The sequence below is a fragment of the Xiphophorus couchianus genome, chromosome 8 (assembly GCF_001444195.1).
Source record: "Xiphophorus couchianus chromosome 8, X_couchianus-1.0, whole genome shotgun sequence".
Taxonomy (NCBI): Eukaryota; Metazoa; Chordata; class Actinopteri; order Cyprinodontiformes; family Poeciliidae; genus Xiphophorus; species Xiphophorus couchianus.
The window spans coordinates 4590822-4605881 of NC_040235.1; the positions used below are offsets into that span (position 1 = coordinate 4590822).

Consider the following 15060-nt stretch of genomic DNA (forward strand, 5'->3'; position numbering starts at 1 on the left):
TTTTCTTTTTGATATTTGTGGTTTAATATTTAATATTACTCTATATAGTAACATATAGTTCTTGCACCTTGTTTCCACTGCAACATTATAAGGCGTTTATATTTAGATAATCTGTGAATTGGAACTGTGTATATATTCTAAGATGAAAACTAACGTTTCAAACAGTGTTTAGTGGACATAAATAAATAGTAGATTAGCTAGAGATGAAAAGCTGAACATAGCTTTTAAGTGATCTGAGTTTAGTTAGATCACAGGTCAAATCTGATGCTGTGGCAGCTTTCTGCAAGTGATTATGCAGCTTTCTATCACTACAAGTGATAAATAGCTTGTGAAATTATTTTACTTTTAAATCATTTAGAAATATATTTTCTAAATCGGGAAAAGTCCCACTGGGCCACAGACCAAAGAGGTGGAATAATGAATAAGGTTTAGTCTGACAGTAAATGTGGACTCTTGTGTTTGTTTTTATCATACTGTGCTCAGATTGGATGAATCTGCTTCTGATTCTAGACCTATGTTAATTTTTACAGGAAACACTGATGTTTTTGAAAGATGTTCTTCCTCTATTCATGTAGAATGAAGCATCTCATTAACCCTGTTTTTAATCTAGGCCTGCTGAGTTTCTGGATGCTTACAGACGCATTTACATCTAAACCCCAGCAGGTGCTCACTATGGGACATTTTCTCTTCATGTTTGGTGTGGAACTCAAGGGAAAACACACGTAGGACTACTCAGATTTTTATGAAAATAAAATGAAGTGAATCTTATGATATTCAAAACACTGCACTAGTAGCAGTGTGTCAAAGTAAAATGAGAACGGTTCCTGACGCTTAGTTCCTTCATCTGATTCAACTTTGCATTGAAGAAATATCTTTTTTTGAAAAATTTGGTTTATAAACAACTTGTTACCGACTTTTTACCTTTCTTCCGACTTATAGACCTTATATAGGCCAGTTAAACTGGTTAACCGCTGTAAATACAGCATATATGTTATGGCAAAACTTTGTTTTATTTAAATCAATCAAGCAATCAATCAATTTTATCTATGAAGCACCCTTCATGTTGGAGGCAGCTCGCTGGAAACACATAATAAATGGTATTTCTGAACTGGGTTTGAACCATCCAGGGTCACAGTCTGTAGACTTAGACTTAGACTTAGACTTGTACTTTATTGATCCTTTGGGAAGACTCCCTCAGGAAATTGAAGTTACCAGCAGCTCCCAGGCAAAAAATAGCCTGATAACACACAGTAAGTAAAGTGCAAAAGAATACAAAATACAAATTAAATACTAAGGTACACACTAAATGTGAGTAACCAAAACCTTAAATTATGCAAGAAAAACCTTAAATTATGTAAGAAACAAGGAATAAGAATATAGAATATAAGAATATAAGTAAATATAAATACAACACAAAAAAAAAATATATATAAGAATTTGGCGGATAGATTGACCAGTGGTATCGTATTGCACTATGTGGTTTGACCTGATAAGTATGGAGAAAAATACAAGGGGTCACTACTCCTTCCACCCTCTGTCCTGTGTCACCTCCCCCCCCCCCCAGTGAGGAATTGTACAGTCTGACGGCATGGGGGACAAAAGAGTTCTTAAATCTATTGGTCCGGCACTTGGGAAGCAGCAGTCTGTCACTGAACAGGCTCCTCTGGCTGCTGATGACAGCGTGTAGAGGGTGGCTGCTATCGTTCATGATGTCCAGCAGTTTGTTCACCGTCACCATCACCAGAGAGTCCAGCTTCATGCCGACCACAGAGCCGGCACGCCTGGTCAGTTTGTCCAGTCTGGACGTGTCCTTCTTGGATATGCTGCCTCCCCAGCACACCACGGTGTAGAAGAGGACACTGGCAATCACAGACTGGTAGAATATCCAGAGCAGTTTGCTGCAGATGTTAAAGGACCGCAGTCTCCTGAGGAAGTACATCCTGCTCTGCACTTTCTGGTAGGTGCAAATACCAGAGCTGTGAATTAAACTGAATCTGGTGGGATACACCAGCCCTCTTTGTCAGAGGGCTGGTGTATCCTAGGGTTGGTGTATGTTTTCTTGAATATTAAAAGCAATGTACTTTCCTACATCGCAAGTAGGATCTTTTCCTACTTTCCTGGAGTAGCCAGGGGAGTCATTGCTCATTTTCTTTGCTTAATTTCTTAATAAAATAATAATCAAAATGCATTTTTATTTGTTCTTGATTGACTCAGTGTTTCACATTAGGTCAGATTTATCTATTTCCTTAACATGTAACCAAAGTAAAGAGGTCTGTTAAAAAAAAGGTACAGGATGTCACTTATAGTTTTGCTTGACATTGTTTCCTGGACAAGTCATCTTCTAGGACTTCCTGCTTTCATATTCAGTAGGTTCTCTGGATTTCTTGATTTTTCTGTATGAGAGTTGCTTTTAAAGTCATCTCTAGGGGTGCAAAAATTTGATTTCCAAACTATTTGTAACAACCTTTTTTTCTGCTGGAATCACATAGTAAACCAGAGTCTGATCAAATACAACACAACCAAGCTGTGCTAGTCTGCTCAGTTTGTAGATTTTTCTAAAAAGAAGAGAGGCGAAAAAGGATGCCAGTGGAGAAGTGAAGCAACCAGTGACTCCTCTCCTTAGCCAATCAATGACTTGCAATCTTCTGATGTCACATTTTCAGTCCAACTCAGTCAGCTTGAAACTCTACAATTTTAACAAGTAAAAATCTGAAATTTGTTGCCTAAATGATTGTGAATCAGATAAAAAATGTAAAAATTTAACTGTCTTTGAGAATTTATAACAAGTTGAGAACAGAACGACTCCCACTTAACACGACCAAAACTAAGCCACAGGCGAGCTGGAAGCAAAGACGCAGGTTTTCTTCTCCAGTTGCATGTTTTTAATAGGATTCACTGCATTAATCATGCCACCTGTTGGTGGTCAGAAAGTTATATAAGAACTGTGTGGAAGTAGGGGCAGCATGAATCACAAGGCCAATCATTAAAATATTAAAATATGACTTTTCGGTATGGAACAGAGAATCAAGATGGCAGCTTAAAGTGGATGCTCCATGTAGCCTGCTTCAAAACTCTGTAAAACCAGAATTATAAACTGAATTGGAAAATGACAAAATCATTTGTCATTGATTTAGTGAGAGGACTGTGATTTCTCACTGAATATTCACATTGAAAATGTTATCATAAGCTGTTCCAATGGCGGTTTCAAGCAAGATGGCTACAGAATATGGCTACAGAAACTTGGTTACTTTAGAGTAGAAGAGTTCAATACAGATCAAAGTTCAATGCTTCAGTGAGATGGAAAGGATTTAAAGTTGGTTTATCTTTAGTGGTTGATCAACCAACCACTAAAGGTAAACTAACCTCTGGTGGCTGGTTAATGGGGGTAACCAAGCAGCAGAAGCAAACACAGACAGTAGAAAAGAGGAGGAAGCAGATTTGTCTAGAGATCATCTTCCAAAGCAAATCAAAGTTGTTTTGCCTTTTATTTCTGAGGTGCTGAAACCAGCTGAGGCCCCGGAGCCAGCGCAGGAAAACATGGAGGCACTCCTTAATATAGCAAGATTCCTCATCTTCATCATCTGTCTCCTGCAGTAGCAACATGCATTTGAGGCATCACAAAGAGAAAAATCCACATGTTCCCAAAATGACAAATAATCTCCGCAAATTGTACTCACATGTGCTTCATGTTTCGCTAATTAATTTAAACATTTAAATAAAAAAGCGTCTAGATCTGCTACCAGATCTCCTTATAGGATGCCAAACCTGACGTGTGAAGTGCTCACCAACCTGGGAAGCGATGTACTTCTCCAGAGGACTGTCCAGGTGACCCATGTTTAGCATGGCCGCGTTGGGCTGCAGCTCAGCAGGAGAGTCCTCATTCAGCAGCAGCTTGCCTTTGAAGTTATGAACGACACACACCACCTACAGAAACAACGATGGTACAATGGTTACCAGAAACACACAGCAGAAAAGCAAAGGGCGCTCTGAGCTGCTGCGTCCTCATGGTGCCACTGCTGTGAGGAGTGGAGCTCCTCCAGGGTTATGGAAAAAGTGTCTGAGTGTCAATTTCCACTTGGTTGAGTAGATGCAGACACCTTGAAGCTGCTGATTCAGAGGTTTCACTTAGCTACAGCACAGAGTAGCAGGAAAGGTTCTGTTCTATGGGTGACATATGTCATAGAAAAACAGTATCTTCGGTCAGGGCTTTTTCAGAGTTGCTGTAATACAGACTGCTACCAGAAACCCTTCCTGCCCACAGCCATCTCAACATCAGCTCTCTGAAGAAAACTGGATCATGAGATGCAACAACATTTAATTTTCTTTTGTGATCATTAAAGTATTTATGTTTACTTTTTTTTTTTATTTATTCAGAGTAATTTTGTCTGATATTAAAGATAAAGCTATCAAAGATATTATTAAGAATTATGAATAATCCCCCCAATAAAATCCTTTTTAACATATATCAATGACAGGGGGAGTCCTTTTTCACAGCACTACAAATATTAAAGTACACTGCTCAAAAAAATAAAGGGAACACTTAAACAGGTGTTTAACACTTAAAGTGTTCCCTTTATTTTTTTGAGCAGTATATTTTGGTTAACTTGACTAACTGGCTGTGACAGGAACTGCTGTCCTGCATGTCTGAGATGTGTCTCTGTTCCAGATCAGCTACTTCAAATGATTGCATGACCTCCTCTGCAGCCATCCAGAGCTGCAGAAGCCTGTTAATCAATTCAAGTCAGAAAAGAAACACCAAAAACCGGCAGATCAGGAGTCTAAGAGGACCAGAACTGAGAAATACTGATCTATGAGGATTAGAATATGAATAATGACAAAGCTGAACCACAGTCCCATCTCCTCACAACTCGTATTCTGGTCCTCTAATAATAATATTAAGAAACACATCGCTAGTTCTGGTGTTGTGTGGAGGCGATGGATGGTCTTCCCTCCCCCACCTACTGTCAGGATGATGAGGACAGTTTCTTTTCTGCTGGGAAGACAGGAACTCAACAGAATGTCTTAGTGGTTCTGTATCCTGGAACAATGAATTACTGTTCTGTGTCATATTTCTAAAACAACAGCGTGAAGGTTAAACTGTTCAAATGGTGCCAGGACAGGACTTTACTTCTCCTAAACAGAAATGTTTCCATAGTGACAAAAATGTGTGATTCTCACCAGGAAGGTGGCGATGGCCATGCCAATGATAAAACCTGCGATGACATCTGACCAGTGGTTGCGGTATTCCGCCACACGGTTCAGACCAGTGAGGAAGGCGAGACACATGAACCCCAGAGACATGACGGGCTTGGCCAGGCGCGTCCCCTTGGCCTGGACCGTGCAGGTCACATACATCTACCAGGAGAAACACATGACTGGGTGAGATGACCGCCCTATTCAGTTGATTCTGTTTATTATCTCTGCTGTTATAGTGCATCAAAACCACCAATTCAACATCCGGAGGCTCGGAGGAGTAAAATTAGATTCTGGTTAGGCAGTTAGAGGGACGGGCTGCTGTGACGTTGTGGCTGTGTGAACTCAAGGTGCTACTGGTCAGGTGGAAATGTAGGTCTTGGATTGCTGTGTTAGTGACATGGATACGGTTGAGGATTTTTGGAGGGATCCATAAACATGACTGTTATATGTGAAATGTTAATAGGAGTAGTTTGTTGCAGCTAGTAGAGTTGGCTGTGGCAAAGCCCCGTCCCTCACTCTCACCAGGAAACTGTTAAGACCTATCACCAGACCAGAAGTAGAGATAAAGCTGATAAAGAACCTAAAATTAAAAGGTGAAAGAAGAGCTGAAATCTGCAAAACTGAGATTAGGAGATAAATTCAAGAAGAAAAGTTACGGTAAACAAAGGAGGCAACATTCTAAAGAATCTAATAAAAACTCACACAAAGGAGAAGAAAACATAAAAAATCCAGACCAACTTAAAAAGAAACAGAAACCATACAACATGGTGGATACATTACAGCTGAATCATACTTAGAACATGTTAAGTTATGAATCTGTGCAGTTGTTAGATGCAGCAGCGATTTTACACACTTCCAGGTCTCAAAGCCCTCTGTCATCACTGAGGCAGATTCATCATTAGAGCTTTTCTTGAACAAAACTGTGAAACTATGGCACACATGCATGTTAATAACAAGTTTGGCCTTGATTTAGTGCCAGTAGGGTGAACTCCAGAGATAAAGTGAGGCAGGGAGACACATATGGCGTGTCTTTGGCTCTAATTACTAATCTCTAGTATTGAAGCAGCAGATAGCCTCTAAGGACATAGTTTATAATTCTTGATTTGAGCACAAAATTTCCTTCAAGGCCCACTTAAATCGTCTCTATTTTCTCTTTCCTAACCCCTTCATCCCGCTATTTTTATTCAAATTGATCCATACAGGCAGACAGACGTGGTTTCATCAGTTGTAAGCAGAAAATCAGCATAATTATTAGATACAGGCTCATCAGTCTGAGTGGAATTAATCTATATAATGTGTTGTATAGTGAACCGTGTTGCTTAAATTACTTTTCAGTAATAGTAACATTTATTCAATATTACTGTATATACACCAATCATAGGTTATATTGATATTTGCATTATTACTGAATACATTCCAAACAAATCATAATCTAGAACGCAGCTGTCATGGTAACAGTCCATGTTTCCTAAAGCAATCTAGTGACCCACTTCATATCTCCTCTTTAAACTCTTCCATATTTTTCAAAAGCATACAGATTAGTAAGTTTTTTTTTTCAAAATGCCTGAATGAAAACATAAATAGATAATTACATCACTATGCTTACTACCAGCACAAAAAGGAACAAATCTTTCAAGGTTTTGACTGACAACCTGGTAACGTAGTCTTAGTCAGAGGCGAGTTCAGTCTGCCACACCTTAATGATACTAACCATAACTACAAATTAAGAGATGTAAAACAGATAAACAATGTGTGCAGATATTATTTAACATATGTTCTTTGATAGGACATTCATACACTGTTGGAGCTCTGAAGCTATTGTTTTACATAATGCTGCCTTTAACGTGTTGCAACTGTAAACCTCTTGATGAAGTACTACAAGCTTCAGTAGATGCAGAAGAATTATACATTGTCATATCTGCTTACTACTTAGAATCATTTAGTAGGATGCATACAGATCAAAAAAGCACAAAGCCAAATCTGTTCTGAAATATTTAAGGGTAATGTATATAGCACATTAATGCCGGCATATACAGCATTAATAAATAAATATATATAAATATATATATATATATATATATATATATATATATATATATATATATATATATATATATATGAAGTAGATTAACAGCATCCTCACCTAGAGGGATCAGGAGAAACCTGAGGCTGCAGCCTCTATAACATGGCTATTAGGCTAGAAGGTTGCTTGTTCTCAGCCTGTGAGTGTGAGCTCCTACAATTGGTGAACAACAAGCTAAATGAATAAATGAAAAGAACCAATAACCAGCACTTTCAACCACTACAAGTATCCAGCATGTTGAGGTGTCTGCACAGTGCAGCATGAAATTCAAAAGCTTTAATGAGTTATGGCTGTGACTTTACAGCTATGCTGGTTTTGTAACAGTAGTGCATAAGTAAAGTATATATTGAACCTAAAAATTGCGACAAAGCCACAATGACTCCAGAGCCACAATGACAGATTCGTCATTGCGTCATTATCTACCACAAGTGATAGATAAAGGTCGACAACCATTCAGCAGACCTTCAAACTCCATTAGTTGGTTCTTCTTCATGGGTGTCCGCAGCCTCCTAGATGTCTTCCAAAGCTCCTTAATCAGTTCATGCACTTTAAGGGTCACAAGAGCTTCTTTGTGGGTTTGTGTGGCCTTCTGGCTTTGTCCACTGCTTCTTAGATCCCGGCATCAGTGGCATTAACACAATCTACAGAGCTTGTCATGACTTTCTGAACTCCTCTTCTCGGTCTATGAGCTCTGCAATTTGGACATGACCCTGTATAGGCTCCTTTGATGAGTCTGGAAACATTGAGTCCAGTTCAGCCCCAGAACTATGTAGTTCCTTGAATCAAGCTATCAGTTCTCCAGCTGTACTATGAGCCGCAGCTCGTTAGATCTTGGGTTGTTTCTTTTGGCCACTGCACTCTGAACAGCCAGCTTCTTTAGCCATTACCTCTTGAAGATTAACTGTCGATCAGCAGTTATCTCTATGGTTGTGTATGTCATGAAATATTGTTTTTGTGTTAAAAATATTTGTTTGTTGGCTTGACATAATATTCTTCTTTTCTTAGGAATTAAATGTTTTATGTTTTTCATAAAAGGATAGAATGTCCTAGAATGAATTAATAGAAAGCATTCTTTGAAACATCACTCTAAAGTTTAAAGGTCTCTGAAGAGATGTAAATACACACAGGGAGTAGAAGGGCCTACTCCACACAGCAATTTTTGTGAACAATCTGTTTAAGTCAGCTAGGTATATGCATGCAATCAAACTTCAAATATAAAACCAACAGCTTCTGTGAAGACATCCTGCTTGGTTTTCTTTAAGAAGGTCTGAGATTCTACAGAACCCCACCCACCTGAAGCAAGCAGTCCTATCTGGATTTCTACACTTAAACCGTGATGGGTGGGATTTATTATCTTTTCAATGTTAGATATTAATGTTAGATAATGTTCAATATTAGAAGTAAATGTTTCACAAAGAAAACACAAGTGATAGATAAAGGTAAACACTACACAGGTTGTCTCCCAACACTCCTAACTGGTTGGGCAACCTTTAGAGGTAAAGTCTGTAATCAAGCATTTGCCATGAGTTGCAATGAGCCTACATCACTACAGAGAATCATTGATCCACTCATCTTTGCAAAATTGTAGCCTTAAAGCCATGTTTGAGGCTTTTTAAGTATGGACCACCATTTGGAGGTGATGCCACTGCATCTCAACTAGATTCAGGGACTAACACTTTTTCTCACCACTGTCTATCCCAGCAGAAAGATTCTTAAGTGTACCATACTCCAGAAGGATTTCCTGACCTAAACTGGATTTACATCAGCAATGTTTGCAGGTCATATCCAGTTACTGTTCTACATTTGTGTGCAGTTAGTTGCTTCCTGGATGATGTTGGCGATGCAGAAAGGCAGCACTGTGTTGATGACTGAGAAGCCACTGCACTGATGCCTCTTTCCACTCATGACACGTTTTACTGAGACACAAATCTATTAGATAGATTAGACTTACACAGGATTCCACTTTGCTGGGTGATGTTAAATCCTCTGAAGTTACATAGTTTGAAATAAGATTCAATTATAGCAGACATTGTGCAACATCTCAGACTGGGGTCAGTCACCTTTTAAGTTGTCATTTCCCAGACCTGCCAAATATGACAGAGTGTATCGATGACACACACATCCTTATCACTGCTGCTGCAGGAAATAAACAGGAAAGTGACTGAAAATATTTTTACTGCTTCAGCATCCATCTATATTAACTAATTGAAAAATTAAAGCACGTATCACAGTACACTAAAACTCATGTCACGGTAATCTGCGATGTGACCTTGTACCTCACTGCCTGGTCTGGTGGAAGAGCAGTCTGAGCAGGAACCTCAATGTAGGGGGGGTTGCCTTTTCTAGTCTACTGGTATTTAGTGCATAAGTACCCACTGTCCCTGATCTCTGAAGTCTAGGTTTGAGCTAGTTAGTTTCTGATAGACAGTTAGAGGGGCAGTTCAGTTTGGTTGTTTGGTGTTGCACAGATTGTCAGCAATTTACTTTAAATTTTGAAACACTGTTTTGTGATTAAGAATTTAGACATGTCTGTTGAAGACTTTAACAAATCTCCATCAGCAGAATTTCTGGAGCAGTGTTCAAGAGAACAATTAGTAAAAATTGCTGAGCACTATAAAATAAGTGTTGGTGACAAACGGTTGAAAGAAAATGATAAAGCAATTTTAAGGGAAAACCTAATTGAAATGGGTGTTTTGTCTTTGCCTTCAAGACCTGAAGATTTGGGTTCTCAGGTTGTAAAGCCTAAACTTTTGGATTTTGAACAAAGAAAAGAGATGTTAAGATAAAGAATGCAATTGGAGAAGGAAAAGGAGTTGGCCTTGGAGAATTTATGACAGCAAGCAGATTTGGATAAGATTCTTACTATGGAAAAGATAAGAAGGGAAACTGAATTAGCAAGAATAAATGTAGAAAGTGAGAAATGAAATCTGATGAAAGAAGGCAAATTGTCTGTGGAATCTTGTGTTATGGACTCAAAATGTAAAGCCTCTGATATTTTAAGTGACTTGCGTTTGGTGCCTAAGTTAAGTGAAAAGGATGTTGAAATTTTTTTCACTTTGTTTGAAAGGGTTGCAGAGACAAGAGACTGATCTGATTCAGACCACATAGTTTTGCTTCAGTGTGTTTTGATTGGTCATGCTTAAGAAGCTTTCTCTATGTTGAGCCTAAGTGATGGCCAAGATTATGCTAAGGTTAAAGCTGCAATACTTAAAGCATATGAATTAGTCCATGAACCATACAGACAGAAGTTTAGGAACTGGAAAAAAGGTTACAAAACTTATGTAGAGTTTGCAAAGGATTTGGAGATTCATTTCAATTGATGGTGCACTCCGTCTGAGGTTAAAACACTTGGTGACCTCTGTAATTTAATGGCTCTGGGACAATTTAAGAACTCTGTTTCTCAATAATGCATTGCAGTGTACATTACTGAACAGAAGGTAAAAACTGTATCAGAAGCTGCAGTGTTGGCTGATTTTGTGTTGACACATAAAGATACTGGTGGAGAGCACACAGATTGGATGAGTGCGCCAAACTGGCATTCAACACATTCTGGAGGTTCTTTTTCAGACCACAGTAACGGTCTTCAATTCAAGATATCTACAATGAATTACTGACTATTTGAAATGCACATTTCAGATATTTACAATTAAATAATGACTAGTCATAAAGTAAATTCAAGATATCTCGATTTTAGTTTTGATTTGTCATAATTCTAACCAAAGATATCTCGAATGACAACATAAATCAAGATATCTTAAATTTATTTTTGGATAGGAGATATGTAGTTTTGACTAGTGAAAACTAAATTATAGATATCTTAAAAGCAAATAACGACGAGACAAATCTAAATTAAAGATATCTTGAATTGTAATTTTGACTAGTCAAAATTCCTTTTAAGACAGGGGTGTCCAAACTACGGCCCACGGGCCGTAGTTTTTATTGGCCCGCAGCTAATTCTGGAAATATAATTGAATATGGCCCGCACAAGAAGCTTGAGCTCAACTCTGTTGCGCTTCTCAGTTTCAACACTAGATGGAATCAGCCACAGAAACAAAATTAAGCGAAGAAAAACTTTTACCGCGAGTCACCAGAAATGGCAGCACCGAAGATACGCAAAATAGCAAGTGTGTGTAGGAGATTTCAAACATGGTGGGAAAATTAGTATTTTTTCAAGGAAATCAAAGGAAAGTGTGTCTGTGTGATTTGCAATAAAGATGTTGCTGTAATGAAAGAGTATAATGGTTTTTTGAGTATAGTCCGTTGGCATTATGAGACCAAACATCAGAGCTACATCATACACTGGTGCCGAACGAAAACAGAAAGTCAAGCAAATGGCAGCTAGCCTGCAAGCTCAACAGCAGTTTTGTTTTTCGTGCTAACAAAATACAGGAAAACGCCACAACAGCAAGTTATGAAGTTGCTAAACTTATTGCCCAGCACCGTTTTCAGACGGTGATTTCATAAAGCAGTGCCTCATCAAAGTCACAGAAATAATGTGCCCAGAAAAAGTGCCTGATTTCACCAATGTGATTTTATCCAGAAATACAGTGGTGCGGAGAATTGAGGACTTGTCAGCTAACTTGAAAGTTCAGCTATGAGACAAAGCTTGTGCTTTTGAATTTTACTCAATAGCATGCAATGAGAGCACAGATGCCACAGACACCGCACAACTGTTAATTTTTTTTGCGGGGAGTAGATCATAATTTTTGCTGTACGGAGGAGCTGCTTGATACGATGAGCCTAAAAGGCACAATGATGGGAAAAGATACTTTTGAAGTTGTGTCAGAGGCAGTTGAAAAGATGGGCCTTAAATGGGACAAGCTCTGTGAAGTAACAACGGATGGAGCTTCGGCCATGACGGGCGAGTGCAAAGGAATGGCATCATTGGTGTGCGTCAAGGTAAAAGAATGGAGGTGAGGCTGTTAGGATGCACTGTATAATCCACCAAGAAGCGCTGTGTGCCAAGACTATCCAGCTGGGGGAATTGATGAACACTGTTACAAAAACTGTCAACATAATTCGAGCTAGAGAACTGTACCACAGAGAATTTCAGGCTTTCCTATCTGACGTGGACGCTGAATACGGGGATGTACTCTACCACTCTGATGTGCGCTGGCTCAGCTGCGGCTCTGTGCTGCAGCGGTTTTATTCGCAGAGATCAGAAATCGACCAGATTTTAAAAGAGAAGGGCTGACCTCTTCATGAACTAAGTGACCCTCTGTGGCTGGCAGACCTTGCATTTTTAGTTGATCTTACACATCATCTAAATACACTGAAGAAGAACCTACAAGGCAAAGAACAGCTGGTGTCACACTTGTATGCGCACATGAAAGCCTTCTGCGTAAAGCTCCGCCTGAGTATTGAGACACAACTACGAGGCTTTAATGCTGCACACTTCCCTGCGCTGTCTGAAATCAAGTCTGCTTTTCCAAAGGCTGACCTTTCTGCTAAAAAGGAAAAATATGTGTCTGTGATTCCATCTCTCGTGACAGAATTCAACCAACATTTCCAAGATTTTTCTGTCATTGAAAAACAAATCAAGCTGTTCTCGACCCCCTTCCTGGTGGATGCAGAAGAAGTGGAAGAGAGTCTGCTGTTAAAACTGATTGAAATGCAATGTGATGATTCTCTGAAGAGTCAACATCAGCTTCTCTCCCTCCCTGAATTCTATCAGAGTTTGGATAATGCCAAGTTTCCTCTGAGACGCCACGCAAAAAGAATGATGAGTCTGTTCGGCTGAACATACATATGTGTACAAACATTTTCTCTGTTGAATCAGAACAAAAGCAGACTGAGAACCAGAATGACCGATAGCCATCTCTGTGAAGTCCTTCTTGTCTCAACCACCAAACTTTCTCCTGACATGTCAGTCATCCTTCAATCCAAAGGACAGCATCACTGCTCCCACTGAGTGCAATGTTCTTCACATTATAGGTGAGTTAGAAATACACACAGTATTCATGTGTCAATATGTCACCTCTACTGTGTGGCCCAGCCCTTTGTTTATTTTTCTGTATTTCACCCTCACTAAAAAAAAGTTTGGACACAACTGTTTTAAGATATCTCTAAATGAATTAGAGATATCTTGAATTACACAGCTTTTCTATTTAAGATATCTTAAATTAACATTCTGAATAGTCAGAATGACATTACTGATATCTTGAATATGTATTCTGTATAATCAAAATGTTTCTGACTTGCGTGGCAATTTGAAAGTTTAATAAAACAATGAAAAAATAGAAAAAGAATGGAAAAAAGATGTTTGAAAATGCACAACTTTCATGTTGAAAATGCTTTGACAATAGCAATTTTAGCTTTTCAAAGTTGTTGCATTCGGTTATAAATTATAGTTACGGGTGTGTCCCGTCAAATGACGGATCCAGTGTCGTAATTTGAGATATCTTGAAAGAAATTTTGACTTGTCAAAATGTACCGTATTTTCCGCACTTTATAAGGCACACTGCATTATAAGGCACACCTTCAATGAATAGCCTATTTTAAAACTTTTTTCATATATAAGGCACACCGCATTATAAGGCGCTACAGTAGAGGCTGGGGTTACGTTATGCATCCATTAGATGGAACTGCGCTAAAGGGAATGTCAACAAAACAGTCAGATAGGTCAGTCAAACTTTATTAATAGATTACAAACCAGCGTTCTGAAAACTCCGTTCATTCCCAAAATGAATAAACTGCTGTTTTATTATTTTCCCCGAGGTAAAGTCAGTGACGTGGTATTCGTTCGTGTGTGGATGGAGAGATTACGTCTTTTCATAAACCGAAAGCACCAAGAAGGACCGCATCTAAATTTATTGATGTTAACTTCGCGTGCTAGCGCTGTTGCCTTCATTCGAATAGTGATTGTACTGACACTTGTACTGACTCTGCGTCATAAGCGTGTCTCTTAATAGGAGCCATTTTGGGGTCTTTACACAAACACACAAATGGAAATGAAACGGCTCACTTCACGCAGTCATATATCCCAGCATACACCGAGCGTTTCTTCTACGGGGGAAAATGAAGTCAGCGGCTGCTTACTGTAGTTGCGAGACCAGTTGTGGCTCAATATTGGTCCATGTATAAGGCGCACTGTCAGCTTTTGAGAAAATTGAAGGGTTTTAGGTGCGCCTTATAGTGCGGAAAATACGGTAGTTGAAGATATCTTGAATTATTATTCTTACTACTCAGAATGTAAAATCTGGAAATCTTAAATTACCATTCCGGATTGTCAAAATGTAGTTTTGCCTAGTTAAGATGCATTTTTTTACGGATAGTCAGACGAAACCGAATTGATGTTAAAATGGCTTGCCATTATCATTGTCTATTCTCACAGTTGGTCTTCTCACCTGGAACGACTCACAACTTTGTTTGACCGTTTGGTGAATGCACGTCTTACCGTGAATCTAGCCAAATGTGAATTTGCTCGAGCGACTGTTACTTATCATGACTGTTACACCATGGCCTTCTTTGTTACTTATCTTACTTATCAAGTGGGTCAAGGTAATGTATGTCTATTTAGTGCAAAGGTAGAAGCAATTGAAAAGTATCCACCACCAACTACTAAAAAGGAATTCATGAAATTCTTGGGTTTAGTTGGATCGAGCCTTCTGTAGAAACTTTTCAACTGTGGTTGCACCTCTGACAGATCTTTTGAAAAGTAATGTGAAATACATTTGTTTCTCTGTCTGTCAGCAGGCTTTTGAAGACGTGAAGAAGATGTTATGCAATTCTCCTGTCTTGTTGGCTCCTGATATGAATAAGCTTTTAAGCTCCAGGTTGAT

The 15060-nt window shown here is 38.9% G+C and overlaps 1 protein-coding gene across 4 annotated transcripts in view; it reads right to left on the reverse strand.

Annotated features, from left to right (window-relative positions):
• Positions 1-15060, reverse strand: part of plppr5b (phospholipid phosphatase related 5b) — a 55335-nt gene that overhangs the window by 5361 nt on the left and 34914 nt on the right. For 3 of the 4 annotated variants that reach the window (XM_028025375.1, XM_028025377.1, XM_028025376.1), the window contains 3 exons: positions 5179-5355; positions 3790-3924; positions 1960-3588 (listed from right to left, as the gene is read on the reverse strand). In XM_028025375.1, coding sequence (XP_027881176.1) covers positions 3337-3588; positions 3790-3924; positions 5179-5355 — 564 coding nt within the window. In that variant the 3' untranslated portion in view covers positions 1960-3336. Of the gene's footprint in view, positions 1-1959; positions 3589-3789; positions 3925-5178; positions 5356-15060 lie in introns of those variants that run through there. The other variant, XM_028025378.1, reaches the window with a different exon arrangement.